Source organism: Hyperolius riggenbachi, chromosome 2 (assembly GCF_040937935.1).
Source record: "Hyperolius riggenbachi isolate aHypRig1 chromosome 2, aHypRig1.pri, whole genome shotgun sequence".
Taxonomy (NCBI): Eukaryota; Metazoa; Chordata; class Amphibia; order Anura; family Hyperoliidae; genus Hyperolius; species Hyperolius riggenbachi.
This window is the reverse complement of record NC_090647.1, coordinates 251,801,619-251,816,912: the sequence shown is the minus strand read 5'-3', so window position 1 is coordinate 251,816,912 and position 15,294 is coordinate 251,801,619. Positions and strand designations below refer to the sequence as shown.

General features: G+C 42.0%; 1 protein-coding gene across 2 annotated transcripts in view; it reads right to left on the bottom strand.

The window, feature by feature from the left end:
• Positions 1-15,294, bottom strand: part of ZZEF1 (zinc finger ZZ-type and EF-hand domain containing 1) — a 226,841-nt gene that overhangs the window by 74,792 nt on the left and 136,755 nt on the right. For both annotated transcript variants that reach the window (XM_068268505.1, XM_068268506.1), the window contains 7 exons: positions 14,171-14,433; positions 9,922-10,085; positions 8,675-8,720; positions 8,445-8,575; positions 6,698-6,975; positions 6,361-6,535; positions 5,260-5,392 (listed from right to left, as the gene is read on the bottom strand). In XM_068268505.1, coding sequence (XP_068124606.1) covers positions 5,260-5,392; positions 6,361-6,535; positions 6,698-6,975; positions 8,445-8,575; positions 8,675-8,720; positions 9,922-10,085; positions 14,171-14,433 — 1,190 coding nt within the window. The remainder of the gene's footprint in view (positions 1-5,259; positions 5,393-6,360; positions 6,536-6,697; positions 6,976-8,444; positions 8,576-8,674; positions 8,721-9,921; positions 10,086-14,170; positions 14,434-15,294) is intronic.

Sequence of the window (15,294 nt, the reverse complement as noted above, 5' to 3'; positions counted from 1 at the left end):
TCCCTTCTTTTATTTTTCATACTGGCTATTACTGTTTTAATAATTGTTGATTTTAATAATTGTCTGTATATATTAATTATTTATATTGCTTTCAATAAACCGACGCTATCGTCAGTTGTTGTTCTAGCTACCCTATTATTCAGCACACACAGAAATGATCCCAGGTCTCTGAAGAGACGCTACTATTGTTCGTTGTTGGCTAGACAGAATACAGCGTGTTTTAACCGTTTTTATTCGCAGGATCAGTCAGGCAGTCGGGTCCACTGGCCCATATCAGTGGTGGTGGCAGTTATACCCTGGAATCGTGTGTAAGTTGTAATTACCGTACCTCACAGGCTCCCCTTCTGGTTTGTCTGCGGCAAATTCCCAGCGGTTCCTGCGCATTGACTGCGACCAGAGTTCGCACGATCCGTGCGCTGGCACCATTTGGATGACCATTTGCGGTCTGACCACTAGGGCCTCCTGTGACAGGGATCTACCTACCACCACCATTGATTCATGAGCTGTGAAACAGGACTTTGCAGTCTGATTACTATCATCTCTTTTCAGGCTTGGAACTTATTTGTAAGCCCATAGTCAGGACCGTCCACCTCTCACTAGTTAGCAGGCCTGGGGACTGCAGCCCCAAAACCTCTAACAGGATGTCAGTAGACTATTTTTAGCTGATTGTCTATATATGGGATTTAGTTTGTGTCATATGTGCATTTGGGGTGTTATTTGTATAATCTAGAGACAACATTTTGTGTGATGGAATGTTATTAATGTAATTGCTTGCACTCTGTACATTTTAGTCATCATGTTAAATTTGCTATTGTAATCAGCAGTGCTGTGTTTTGTATCAGTGTTCATATTTGATGTATATCATTGTCTGTATCGTTATGTATCTCTTATTTGTTTTCTTACATTGTACAGCGCCACAGAATATGTTGGTGCTTTATAAATAAATAATAAGAATATCATTAAAGTATTTTTGTAGTTTTTCACATGCGCCCTAGAGTTAATTCTTTGCTATGTTGCTCATTATTTATTCACATTTTGACATGGTGCATGTGAAAAAAATGTTGGATTGATAATTTTATACCATACGGTATTATATATTCTTTATATGGTCTCACTGGACATCAGTCCTTTACCTAAGTAGTCCATTTTGCATTATTCAATTATGATGCTGAAACCAAACAGCGGAGCAGTGTAAAACGTATCTGCTTCAGCAATGTGTTGGTTTCTTCTGTTCTTCCCAGCAGCTGCACGGTCTGTGGTTCAATACCTCCAGCTTCTGATCACATGACATGCATTGGAAGCCAAAAGTATACAACACAGTGTGTGGCTGTCAGAAGGATCAGAGGAGTCCTGAAACAGCACTGGAGCAGGTAAATGTTAAAGTGGACCTGAACTCTTGCACAGGACAGAAGGAAAACCGAGAAATGCACCCTGTATGTATTTCGAGAGTTTAGCCTGTTTAATTCCCCCTCATCTGTGATTAATTACCACCCTAATTTGATCTATCAGCTGTGTTGGCTCAGGAATCTCCTCTGCCACAGCAGAGCAGCTAACTTGTAAACACAGAATGTTAACCCTATCTTTGCTTCCCTGAAACAGGAAGTAGACACACTGTAGATTCATTGCAGTCTTTGCATCTGCTGTAACAAAGGAACGTTTTTTCTTTAATGGTTATTATATGCTGTGGGTTATGTTTTACAGCAGAGAGGAAATTCTGAGTTCAGGTCCACTTTAAACCGCTTGACTGCACAACTCTGCAGAAGGGGGAGGAACAGGCCCCCATCGGTTGCTAAAGTAATGCCACTTAGTTTGAGTCAATAAATGTTAAATCTTACGAAATAATTTCGCCCACGACTTGTTTTGGATTTTGGCCCCTTATGTGATTGAATTTGACACCTCTGGCTTAAAGGGAACCTAAACTGAGAAGGATATGGGGTTTTCCTTTTCAAATAATACCAGTTGCCCCGACTCTCCTGCTGATTCTGTGTATCTAATAGTTTTAGCCACTGCCGCTCAACAAGTATGCAGATCAGATGAGGTGCTCTGACTGAAGTCAGACTGGATTAGCTGCATGCTTGTTTCAGGTGTGTGATTCAGCCACTACTGCAGCCAAAGAGATCAGCAGGCTGCCAGGCAACTGGTACTGTTTAAAAGGAAACATCCTTTTCCCTCTCAGTTAAGGTTCCCTTTAAAGGATATCTGATCTCTCCCCCCCCCCCCCCCCAACAGTATACACATATCCAGAATGGTACCTACTCCTGGATTGCGTTGTCTGTTCCCTCCCTCTGCTATCCATCCCACACTAGGCCCCAACCAGTAGTGGTTGGGACCTTTGAAAGGAAGGTATATGCCTCAGGCAGGCAGTTGGTTCCTTGTGACCACTCTGTGCTCTTGGCATCTTCCTTATTGCTGCGCAAGCGCTTACAGCAGTCTCAGTGGTCTCAGAGGAGCACAGACAGAGTTGCCACAAGGTCAAAACTCCTCTAGGCATATCTCTACCATTTAAAAGGTCTCGACCACTACTAGTTGGGGCCTAGTACGGGATGTATAGAGTGGACAAACGCTATAAACCTGTGCCACCCAATATAGACTTACCACCTTCTTAGGGTGGAATACATGGTAAGACATTTTTCATACAACAGAAATTAGATTGTCTGGTAGGAATCTTGATATAATATGAGCAGGTAAAAGCATAACTATACAGTCTCCTCAACCCCCTGTCCATACACAGGATTATAAACCACCCGGTGCGGCAATGTGCCAAGATTACTTCTGCAATAACATTCCAAGAAGTACCAGCAGAAAGAAGATGAGGCGCTTCTTCCTGAAGACTCATTATTTTGTAGGGAAGAGTGAGGCACCCCTCTAGAGTCGCTTCTTAATGTGCCGTGGCAAGACCTGGCAGCACTCTTGGTCAAAGACTGGTAATAAAGGAGAATGCCGGCACCATCCAATATCTTGTACAGTGGAGGAAATAATTATTTGACCCCTCACTGATTTTGTAAGTTTGTCCAATGACAAAGAAATGAAAAGTCTCAGAACAGTATCATTTCAATGGTAGGTTTATTTTAACAGTGGCAGATAGCACATCAAAAGGAAAATCGAAAAAATAACCTTAAATAAAAGATAGCAACTGATTTGCATTTCATTGAGTGAAATAAGTTTTTGAACCCCTACCAACCATTAAGAGTTCTGGCTCCCACAGAGTGGTTAGACACTTCTACTCAATTAGTCACCCTCATTAAGGACACCTGTCTTAACTAGTCACCTGTATAAAAGACACCTGTCCACAGAATCAATCAATCAAGCAGACTCCAAACTCTCCAACATGGGAAAGACCAAAGAGCTGTCCAAGGATGTCAGAGACAAAATTGTAGACCTGCACAAGGCTGGAATGGGCTACAAAACCATTAGCAAGAAGCTGGGAGAGAAGGTGACAACTGTTGGTGCGATTGTTCGTAAATGGAAGGAGCACAAAATGACCATCAATCGACCTCGCTCTGGGGCTCCACGCAAGATCTCACCTCGTGGGGTGTCAATGGTTCTGAGAAAGGTGAAAAAGCATCCTAGAACTACACGGGAGGAGTTAGTGAATGACCTCAAATTAGCAGGGACCACAGTCACCAAGAAAACCATTGGAAACACATTACACCGCAATGGATTAAAATCCTGCAGGGCTCGCAAGGTCCCCCTGCTCAAGAAGGCACATGTGCAGGCCCATCTGAAGTTTGCCAATGAACACCTGAATGATTCTGTGAGTGACTGGGAGAAGGTGCTGTGGTCTGATGAGACCAAAATAGAGCTATTTGGCATTAACTCAACTCGCTGTGTTTGGAGGAAGAAAAATGCTGCCTATGACCCCCAAAACACCGTCCCCACCGTCAAGCATGGGGGTGGAAACATTTTGCTTTGGGGGTGTTTTTCTGCTAAGGGCACAGGACAACTTAATCGCATTAACGGGAAAATGGATGGATCCATGTATCGTGAAATCCTGAACGACAACCTCCTTCCCTCTGCCAGGAAACTGAAAATGGGTTGTGGATGGGTGTTCCAGCACGACAATGACCCAAAACATACAGCAAAGGCAACAAAGGAGTGGCTCAAGAAGAAGCACATTAAGGTCATGGAGTGGCCTAGTCAGTCTCCGGACCTTAATCCAATAGAAAACCTATGGAGGGAGCTCAAGCTCAGAGTTGCACAGAGACAGCCTCGAAACCTTAGGGATTTAGAGATGATCTGCAAAGAGGAGTGGACCAACATTCCTCCTAAAATGTGTGCAAACTTGGTCATCAATTACAAGAAACGTTTGACCTCTGTGCTTGCAAACAAGGGTTTTTCCACTAAGTATTAAGTCTTTTATTGTTAGAGGGTGCAAAAACTTATTTCACTCAATGAAATGCAAATCAGTTGCTATCTTTTATTTAAAGGAGTTCTGTGGGGGGTTGTGGAAGAAAAAAACGGACACTTACCTTGGGCTTCTATCAGCCCCGTGCAGCGGTAATGTCCCACGCCGTCCTCCTCCCATCTGCCGTTCTCCGCCGCTGGCCCCGGTCTAAGCGGCATGGGATCCAACTGCGGCTGCGCTAGAGTGGCCGCGCACCCGCTCGCTTCCGCCTGCGTCATCGGAAGCTTACTGCGCAGGCGCAGTACAAGGCTCCGTGGTACTGCGCATGCACAGTAAGCCTCAGATGACGCGAGCGGAAGCATGGCAACGCGCATTATTCGTCTGTATGTCAGACGAATAATAGCCCGGTGCCGGCTACGGGGAACGGCGGATGGGAGCAGGACGTCGTGGGACATTACCGCTGCATGGGGCTCATAGAAGCCCAAGGTAAGTGGCAGTTTTTATCTTCAGAAACCCCCACAGAACCCCTTTAAGGTTATTTTCTCGATTTTCCGTTTGATGTGCTATCTGCCACTATTAAAATAAACCTACCATTGAAATGATACTGTTCTGAGACTTTTCATTTCTTTGTCATTGGACAAACTTACAAAATCAGTGAGGGGTCAAATAATTATTTCCTCCACTGTATGTGCTCTTTTATTTTCCAATATACATAGCAGCCATCATAGCAATGTTTCAGAGATAAACCTCCATTCTCAAGCTTTGCTGCATGTAGTGTAATGTAATGAAGATTCATGATTAAAATCCCTACAGCAGGCAAGTTTAGTAATCAGTGTCATGATTAACAGAAGTTCCCTGTAAGAAACCACCTTAAGGCCTTCTTGAGTATAAAAGCAGCAACTCAATATACATACCAGTTTTCCTCTTTCGTGTTTTAATATCAACGATCGCTGCTTTATTTTTCTCACTGAAATGTTTCAATATGACAATGTCATGAGGCTCTTTGGCATTATCCAGATATACAGATCGAGCTCCCATACAGAGAACCTGCAACAACAAAAGAAAAAAACAAACTGCAGATTTTAAAGCATACATAAGGCGCACATAACTGAAGTTTAAACACAGCAGCATATAATGTAGAAGAAAAAAAAATATAATTCTGTAACAACCCTGAGTAGGTAATTAATACATTAGCAGCTTCAATAGAGGTATCTTGTTTGAGATAAGTGCACTTCTTTTGACCTCGGTTGGCAGAACTCATTGTGCTGTAAATTCTTGGAATGCTTTGATCTTTCTCTACTAGCAGACAATATAGAAACTGTTATTGTCTCACTCTGTCCCCTAGTGACAAGTGGCCATAAATACACATTACAGCAGTACTAATTAGAAGCAAAAGAAATGTAACAAACAAAAATAATGTGCTAAAATAAAAATGCCTGGAGCACTTTCAAGCCTCTAAATAAATTGGCTACTAAAGGCCGGCCCATCTAGTCACTCCACGCTGTGGCAGTAGCTTCTCCAGAGCATAGCATCATGGGAGCACACTTTCACTCCTGCTGCTGAGGTACCTGATGTACATCTCTAAACCACACTGTCATTTCTATTGTATATGTTTCGGGGCTGTAAATCAGTATAATCTCCGCAACAAGCAATTGGCTCCACAAATGTTTGAGATAGCAGTACAGGGGAGTGGGAACACATTTTCACTCTTGCTACACAGCACTACGCAGCACTAGACACACAAACCACTGAAATGACTGTGTGCTGTTTTATATTGTAAAAAGAGAAGTGAACACTGCGAAGCAGAAAGGGGAGGTACTCTACACCTGAACATTCAAATATCTAACAGTACTTGGGGAAGGTAAAATACTTGTTTTAACTTTTCTATGGAGCCTTCACAGCACTCACATAGAACAGATACTTTTTGGCAGGTTCAACAATTCACACATGATGCTGCATTTCATCCCTGTACCTAAATATCTGCCTGGAGTTAAGGTTTGCATCTGTAAACTTACCTCTGGAAAGCCGACTAAGACTAATAAAGTGAAGAGATTGGTGTTTTTCAACTGGTGAGGCAGCTGTTCTATGCAGTGATCTGTGAAAGCAGTAATCACGGTGTTCCATTTTGGAGAGCCATTTAACTCCTGCAGAATATCAGACATAGTGCAGGCCCAATCAAGACCAACTTTGCTGTGAATGGAAAAAAAAATGGCACATTAATTATAAATGACACCTGTCTGCATATAAATCTGTAGAAATTCATTTGGTTGCAACATATGACCTTTAGCTGTAATGAATGAATAAAGGCTGCATCATGTTTGGGCATCAGGATATGGAAAGTAAAGCACACACCTGTCCAGGCATACAGCTCCAAGAGAAAACAGCAGCTGAGTTGTAATCCATCCATCTGGCACAGTGCTCCCATCACCTGCAGCTTGCATAATGTGCTTGGAAGACAGGACGTTTTTAACAGCAACATCCACCTCACATGGGTTTAGTCTAAGGATTAGCTGCCCAAGAAGGCCCAAGGTTAAATGATAGGATTCATTTAAGTGGCCAGCATTGGCAATAACAACTTCAAACATCAATGGCAGTACTTGCTGAAGATTTGCTATGGAGTGCACTACATCCTGCAAGAGAAAAATGTTCACTGTAACTAATATTGTTTCTTGCATTTCTTTAAAGATCAGCTCCAGGCATAATCATTCTTTTTCACCATTGCAAATCCCCTCACCCCGTTATAGACAATAAACATACGAGTTCTGCTCATTCTACAGTCAAAACTTCACCCTATTCTCCAGTAGAGTAACCACATTAATATAAATACCAAGAACATAATTTTAAGTCTGAAGGGGTTAATAGGTTTAAGTCCCTTACACAGATAGATGAAACTCAGCCAAAGTGAACGATATCGACCGCCCTTATTATCTTAAAGAGACACTGAAGCGAAAAAAAAATGATGATATTATGATTTGTATGTGTAGCACAGCTAAGAAATAAAACATTAAGATCAGATACATCAGTGTAATTGTTTCCAGTACAGGAAGAGTTGAGAAACTCCAGTTGTTATCTCTATGCAAACAAGCCATTAAGCTCTCCGACTAAGTTAGTGGTGGAGAGGGCTGCTATCTGACTTTTATTATCTCAACTGTTCCTGGACTATTTACTTTTCCTCTGCCAGAGGAGAGTTCATTAGTTCACAGACTGCTCTGAAAGACTCATTTTGAATGCTGAGTGTTGTGTATTCTGCACATATTATAGAATGATGCAATGTTAGAAAAAACACTATATACCTGAAAATAAAAGTATGAGAATATTTTCTTTGCTGCTAATCTTCTAGTAATTATTCATAGTACACAACCAATTCACTATATCATATTTGTTTTTTCGCTTCAGTGTCTCTTTAATAAGTCCATGTATCTACTAATTATTAAAATTTGCTGTGTCCAATTCTGGGTTGATAGAAGCTTTAAATGTACACCTTGCAGGGATTAGTCGGGGGGTAACATCTACATTTGGGGAAACTGGCTGGGGGTTTCCGAAGAGTTTATCCACGATTATCGCACGCTGTTACCGCCACGCACCTGATCGAACCAATCAGCCTGAGGTTTTCCAGCATGTCCTATCGATACATGTGACCAATTTCAGCCTAAAGCACCAATTTTCACTAGATTTGATAATTATCAAATCTGATGGTCAATCGGCCACCAAGTGTACAGGTGTAAGGCCACTTTAAAGAGACTAAAACTGGCACAGTTGCTAGATGATACTCGGCCGAGGTGGTTGCTCAGGAATGTTTCCGAAGGGAATCTTGTGTTTCCCAACATTACATTAAGATCCAGCACGAAAACTCTTTGGTGACCGCATTGTTTCTGTCCTCACCCCACCTGCCAGAAGCTGCTTCATCGCTTGTCATGCCACCCTTTCCCTCCTCTCTTGAAATAGAAACTGTACAATGCTTGTGCATCACAGTGTTGCCGGAAGGATCGAACCCAATCCTGACGGGGGACACAAATTGAGTGTGTATATGCAGCTTAAGAATGCCTTACACAATGAGCTATCAGGTGTCATTTTTCTAAAAAGACAAACTAAAACTTACTAAATTTAAAGGAGGCAGCATGGCTGCTATCAGTCCCAATATCCGTTCCTGAGAGCATTCCGCAAACACTTGGTTTGAGCTTGGGATTTCAACCTTGTCAACAGTATGCTTCTTCAAGAAGTCTCCAGTAACTGTGCAATAGTGGAAGCGAAAAAAATGAATACTGGATGCATGAGAAATAGTCGACAATGACCATGGACTTAAAGCACAAACTTGTATGTATAACTTACACAGATCTTGCTCGGTAGGGTGCTCTTGTTCTTCGTCATCCTCCTTCTGCAAAGTAGAAAGAATAGCATCAGTATTACTACAATTAAAAACATATACAGCCCCAAAAGTAATAAGTCTGTAGGTATACACCAACTCTGGATGCTTCCCCATGTCCCCCACCCCACTGCTGCTGGCCGGGCTCCCCTCCATATATGAGCACGGCTGCACCACGCTGGTACAAGTAGGTTTTGCCTTTGTGTAGTATCATGGAACCGCTTGTGCACGAACAGCTCTGTACTACTGCGCAAACTGTACTTTGCACCAGTGCAGACGCTTACTTACGCAGAGCCGCGAGCAACATTTAACAATTATAATTGCATGTTGTAAGAAGGGTCCCAGCAGATGAACGGAAGGGCTTAGGAAGACCGGGAAAGCCTCTGGACCATGCACGGGCTTCCCCCTACACCCCCCCCCCCCCCCCCCCCGATCACTCTGATTGAATCGGATGTAAATAGATTCCTTTTTAGTATCAATAGGACAGAAAGTAAAAACTAGGTCAATTGGGTCAGGGTAGGAGCAGCAATAGATAGATGGCCCGTAGCATTGCACTGCATCGAACACTGGAAATGACCTCTGGGTATTAATCCTAGAAATGGCATAAACAAAAATGCATTTTTATTATTGGTATTCAGTTTTACAATGCGATTCCACTGACTTGATTAGGTCACAAAACCCACTAATATGCAGCATGCCACACCTGCAGAACACACTAAGCTCAGGTAGAATTTGATGAAAAAATTGCTTTTGAACAATACGCTCCTTGTTTGAATGACCGCTGAAAGGAGTACTTCCAGTGTAAAGTAGGGGGCCTGCAATGCAAAGCTCTATTATGGCTGAAGTATCAGCAGGTGGTAGGGGTAATCACTCATAATTTATTACCCTACTCCTCCATCCCCCTGTACGACAGTCTCGGACATGTTTCTTAAAGTCTTCTGAAGCACCCCCACTTCCAGCTCAGCAGACACCAGTTAGGCCATGGCTGCCGCAGCAAGCAGGTGAGATTAGCCACAGAGCTTCTAAAGACTTTAGAAAAAACCCGTCACATAGGCTTTGCCATGGAGGGAGGTGGAGTATTATGGGCCAGTGGGTAATAATCCTACCAGCCCCCAATCCTTGCAGCAATAATAGAGAGTATTACATTGCACTCTATTTTAGACTGGAAGTAAACTACTGATCTTCTGTTTCAGATTTGCATTGTCATAAATACCTTTTCTGGCACTGCAGGATTTTCTGTGACATCAATGGCTTTCTTTGATGAGGAATCTTTATCAGTCTCAGGAAGATTATTGCTGGGGGTAACAGGGGAAGCTTTATCTTCAGAGCCCGGATCATTAGCAGCCCACATGGACAGCAAAGACGACGCTCTGTCACCTACAGAAAGCATGTGGGAAAAAAAATACAACTCTTCAAGATACAGTAGTGCTAGCTACAAAGTAAAGTGGAAAATATTCACATTAGATCCGAAAAATTAAAAGCAATTTTCGGGCATACAAGCTAAAATGACAAAAATGCAGCAGGCAGACTACGATGCGGTCATCTGCAGTCGTTTTTTAAAGTGACTAAATCTGACAGAAAGGCTGAAGAAATTGACCAGTGAGTGGCCACCTTTACTGTGATAACTAGATCATTTCAGATTGCATACATGGTAGTTGATTCAGTAGACCCGAACACAGGACAGAAGCAAAATGGAGAAATACGCCCTGTATGTATTTAGAGAGTTTATACTGTTTAATTCCCCCTCCTCTGTGTCTAATCACCAGTTGTTATTTCATCCCTCAACTGTGTCAGCTAACTGACACGGCAGAGGTGCTAATTTGAAAGCACAGGACATTAACAATATGCCTGCTTCCATGAAAGCAGGAAGTAGATACACTGCAGATTTATGGTAGCAGTTGTATCAGCTGTAACAAAGAAATGTTTTCCTTAAAGGTTATTATGCTGTTGCATTGGAGAGAGGAAGTTCTGAGTTCAGGTCCGCATTAAAGCACCACTATCGCACTTTTTATCACAATATTTTTTAAAATGTCAAAATAAATATATCCTAACATTTGTCCAGAGTAAAATGAAGTACAAATACTTTTTCCTATGTCGCAGTCACAGTAGTTAATAAAAACCTGACAGGTTTTGCACTAGTACTGGGTTTTCTTTGTTTTCAAGCATTTACTGAATAGCAGTTTCTTCATCTAACTGCAAAAATAGTGTACACACTAGTAGGGAAGCTGGCCGACATCTTTGTATACATCAAGGTAGTTCTTCTCTAAAGAGTAAAACAAATGCCCCATAAGAGACATGGACTAGTCCAAAAACGGCCAGATTTTTACTACCTACTGTAAGTGACAGGGACATACTGTAGGAAAGAAGATATTTAGGAAAGATAGAGGATACATAGGAAAGATAGAGATTTATAGCTCACTTTACTCTTGGGCAAATAGACAATTTGCATGTTTGCATACACAAGTATTTTACATTTTAATATTTTTCATGATTGTTGATTCTTAAAGGATACCACAACCGATCGGTTGTGGTAAAATTGACTGCAGCACTGTGTAGGGTATAAGGAGTACATACCTTCCGTGCCTCCAGCCCCCCTACGTCTGCCGCTGTTCTTAGTTTATAGATGCCGGTGTCCGGCGATTTTCCTGACCCTTACCCCGGACATACTGCGCCCTGTGTGCGCAGTATGTCCTTCCCCCTTGCTTCTGGCAGGCGCATAGTGCGAGGCTCAGAAGCACGCTGTCCCCTTTCTGCTGTGTGTGCGCTCCATTACACAGAGCGTCACATGCTAATCATGTGACGCTCGGTGTAATGGAGCGCACACGCAGCAGAAAGGGGACAGCGTGCTTCTGAGCCTCGCACTATGCGCCGGCCAGAAGCAAGGGGGAAGGACATGCTGCGCACACAGGGCGCAGTATGTCCGGGGTAAGGGTCAGGAAAATCGCCGAACACCGGCATCTATAAACTAAGAACAGCGGCAGACGTAGGGGGGCTGGAGGCACGGAAGGTATGTACTCCTTATACCCTACACAGTGCTGCAGTCAATTTTATCACAACCGTTCAGTTGTGGTATCCTTTAAAGAGACTCTGTAACAAAAATGTCATCCTTTTTTCTTCTATCCTACAAGTTCCTAAACCTATTCTAATGTGCTGTGGCTTACTGCAGCACTTTCTACTATCACCGTCTGTAATAAATCAACTTATCTTTCCCCTGTCGGATTTGTCACCCTGTGTCTGGAAGGCTGCCAACTCTTCAGTGTTGTTGATCTGTTATGCAGGCCCCCCCCCCTCCACACACCCCTATGCACACTCCCGTGTGTGTTATTTACATTAGGCAGCCTCTCTGCTCTCTCAGTGAGAGAAGAGAGCTTTACAAGCTGTATAAATTGTCCTCTGTTAGGCTATGAAAAGAGCTGGGCGGTCACATGCTGAGGAATTACAGACACCGCAGAGCTGTCGGCAGGAAGAAACAATCAGCCTGTCACTCTTCAGTGGATGAGAGCTGCAGGGGAAAGAAGGTAAACACACAAATGATCTCTTGAGATTCAAAAGGAAGGCTGTATACAGCCTGCTTGTGTATGGATGTATTTTCTATGTGTGGACATACTGTACATCAACCTACTTCCAGTTTTGGTGGCCATTTTGTTTATTTATAAACAAACTTTTAAAAACTGTTTTTAAATACTTTTTATGCAGCGGGGAGCGGCGAAATTGTGACAGAGGGGAATAGGAGATGTTCCCTAACGCACTGGTATGTTTACTTTTGTGCGATTTTAACAATATAGATTCTCTTTAAGTCACCAGAAATTAGATCTTGCTGATGTATCTGATCAGTGTCTCCCCCAAAAATGAAGACAGGTTTTCAAATGAGCTTTAAACAGAAATGTATTTAGTCAAAGTAATCAAAGGAAAAAATATACTGAGTTTAGCATGCTGAACAACCATTCTCAGGATCTGCTTCTGTAAAGATCCCCAAGACTCTACTTGTGAAGTACTAGAATAGGATGAATACCACTGGTGGGACTTGGTGCAGAATGCAGGACTACTCTGTAGAACTGCCATGTGGGAGAAGCCACTCTAGTTTTAGCTGTAAAAGTGGACTTTTGAGCTCCAGTGGATATTTGAAGAAGACAACAAAGATGCTTTAATACAGAAGTCTGGAAAAACATAACTGATTCTGAAAACCTGGAATAGATCTTTTCAAGTGGTAAAATATTGCAATTTTTACCTGAATCACATCAGAAAACAGTAAGAATTGCAGAAAGGTCTGCGGATTCTGAGCTATTAGCATTTCCATACTGCAGAATAATGCTTAATATGGGTCTAGGCACAATCCCCGTAATTCCACAACCACTACTTTAGTAACTATTCAGCGACCCTGCTGTGTTCTGATATGACTCCTGTAAGGCCTGTGAAGCTTTCATGCCTAATAGTAGACAATGTTTAATAAACTTGGGGTAGGATTGCTGGTGGTCCACTGGTTTCCATTTGACTGAATCACCCCCATTGTTCCCCTTGAATGTACGATAACAATGTAGTTTCATGCCAGCTATGGTCACCCTTAGTAAACTAGTAAGTAAACTAGTAAGAATTAGTAATCTTAGTAAAGAGGGTTAAGTAAACTTTGAGGGTAGTTTGACATATTGGGCCATATGCAATTCACTTTTTTACCTAAGTTTTCTCCAAGGTGATATTTTCACAACTTGTAAATAAGTGCCTTTCAAACCACCAGAAAGCAAACAAATATTCAAAATAATTTTGACAGTACTTTTTTACCTACTTTTTACATTGCAATGTGCTAAAAAGTGTTTTTAAATCGAAGATGAAAAATTATTTCCAAGGAGAAAACTCAGGAGAAAAAGTGAATTGCATATGGCCCATTGTGCGGTACGATTGTCTTGTGATAAGAGAGCCCGGGGGCAGGACAATTGCACCACATCATTTCCCCGTGCATATTATTATTTATTATCTACCACAGGACAGAGTGCGCCAACAGGGTAATATGCATGACTCCACCCCGACCATTGACGTGCTCCCTACTGGAAAGGAAGTACATCACTGATGTTTTGTTGCTCTGCATCTGTGCGCTGCAACCGGGCATTTATATTTGCTGTGTTGCCATAGACATGCATTGCTGCCTAATCTGTGCATTAGGCATGAATCTTGCTGCAGTGCACTGCAGAGTTTGAGCAGCCTTGCATCAATTTTGCCACTTGTATCGTACACAAGCTGCAGTGGGGAGAGTACTGCAACAGGATGCAATGCAGTAAGTGTGAAAGTAGCCTCAGAAACGCCGTTAGGTTATACTAGCATTTCAGAAATAGGCGGTCTTCTCACTGTTTAGGGAAGAGTGAATGGCACTATATAAAATGTAAAAATACATTCAGCAAGGAAGCTTAATACTACTTGAACACAATAAGACGGACATGAATACCTTTCATCTCCTTAAGTTAACATCTTACCCTTTCCTTGCTGAGCTTTCATGAGACAGCTGGCCACCAGATCAGTACAGCTTGCTTGTAAGATCTGAGCACTGGAAACAACACTAAGGTCAAGCTTATCTCCATCCAGTTCTCCTTCACTAGCCAAGTCAGAGCAGTAGAGAGCCAAAGCAGTGAAAAGCAGCCATGAGTAATTGTGGATATAAGGCTGAATAAGTCTCTGCTTGTCACTAATTTTGTTGGTAACGGTGGGATAGATGGTGATACTATGGCTTGGCAAATGGCTAGAGGGAGAGGAAAAAAACATAATAGTACTTTTAAAACAAAAACATTTTTTTTATTAACACACACTATAAATCAGAAAAAATAGACCTCTTCCAGTGTAATTTAGTCCAGTTTAACAGATCTTTTTTTTCTGGCAAATCCCTCAACATATGAAACCATATGGACAAATCTAGGTAAAGTGCAGCAGACATCTATATTTGAGGAGAGCAGTCACAGCCATAGCAGCTGCTATACAGCTCATCTTTGTCTGTAACCTTTCCCTTGCTCTTTAGTGATGACATCAGCATTGTGTCTACAAAACAGTGACCAGAAATGAGGAGATGCCATTTTGACCTCATATTGAGCAATGTCACAGTAACATTTCCATGAGATTGTGCATTATTCTTCACACACACCTCCACTACCGTACATCTATCCTATGGATCTGAGTGAACTCTTGAGTGAATTCTACTTACCTAATCTCCATGCTCCCATCCAGTGACTAAGCATTACCAGGTACTCATACTGTGCTGCGTGATCTGGTTTTCTTGATTTCCTGTATTGTCTTATTGCTGTATGTCACCCCTAAATATGGTCTGTAACCTAAATTAATGTCCAGCGCTGCATAATATGTTGGCGCTTTATAAATATAATAAATCAATACATTCTTCTGATGGAAGGAGGAAGAGAAGGTGCCCTCACTTAAACAACAAAAGCCAGGTCAACATCAACATTTAGAGATATGGCTCCATGATTTGTAGTTATGTTATATATATTTTATAATATAATATATGTATATAGGTAGGTAGGTAGGTAGATAGAGAGAGATCTATCTATCTATCTATCTATCTATCTATCTATCTATACATACATACATACAG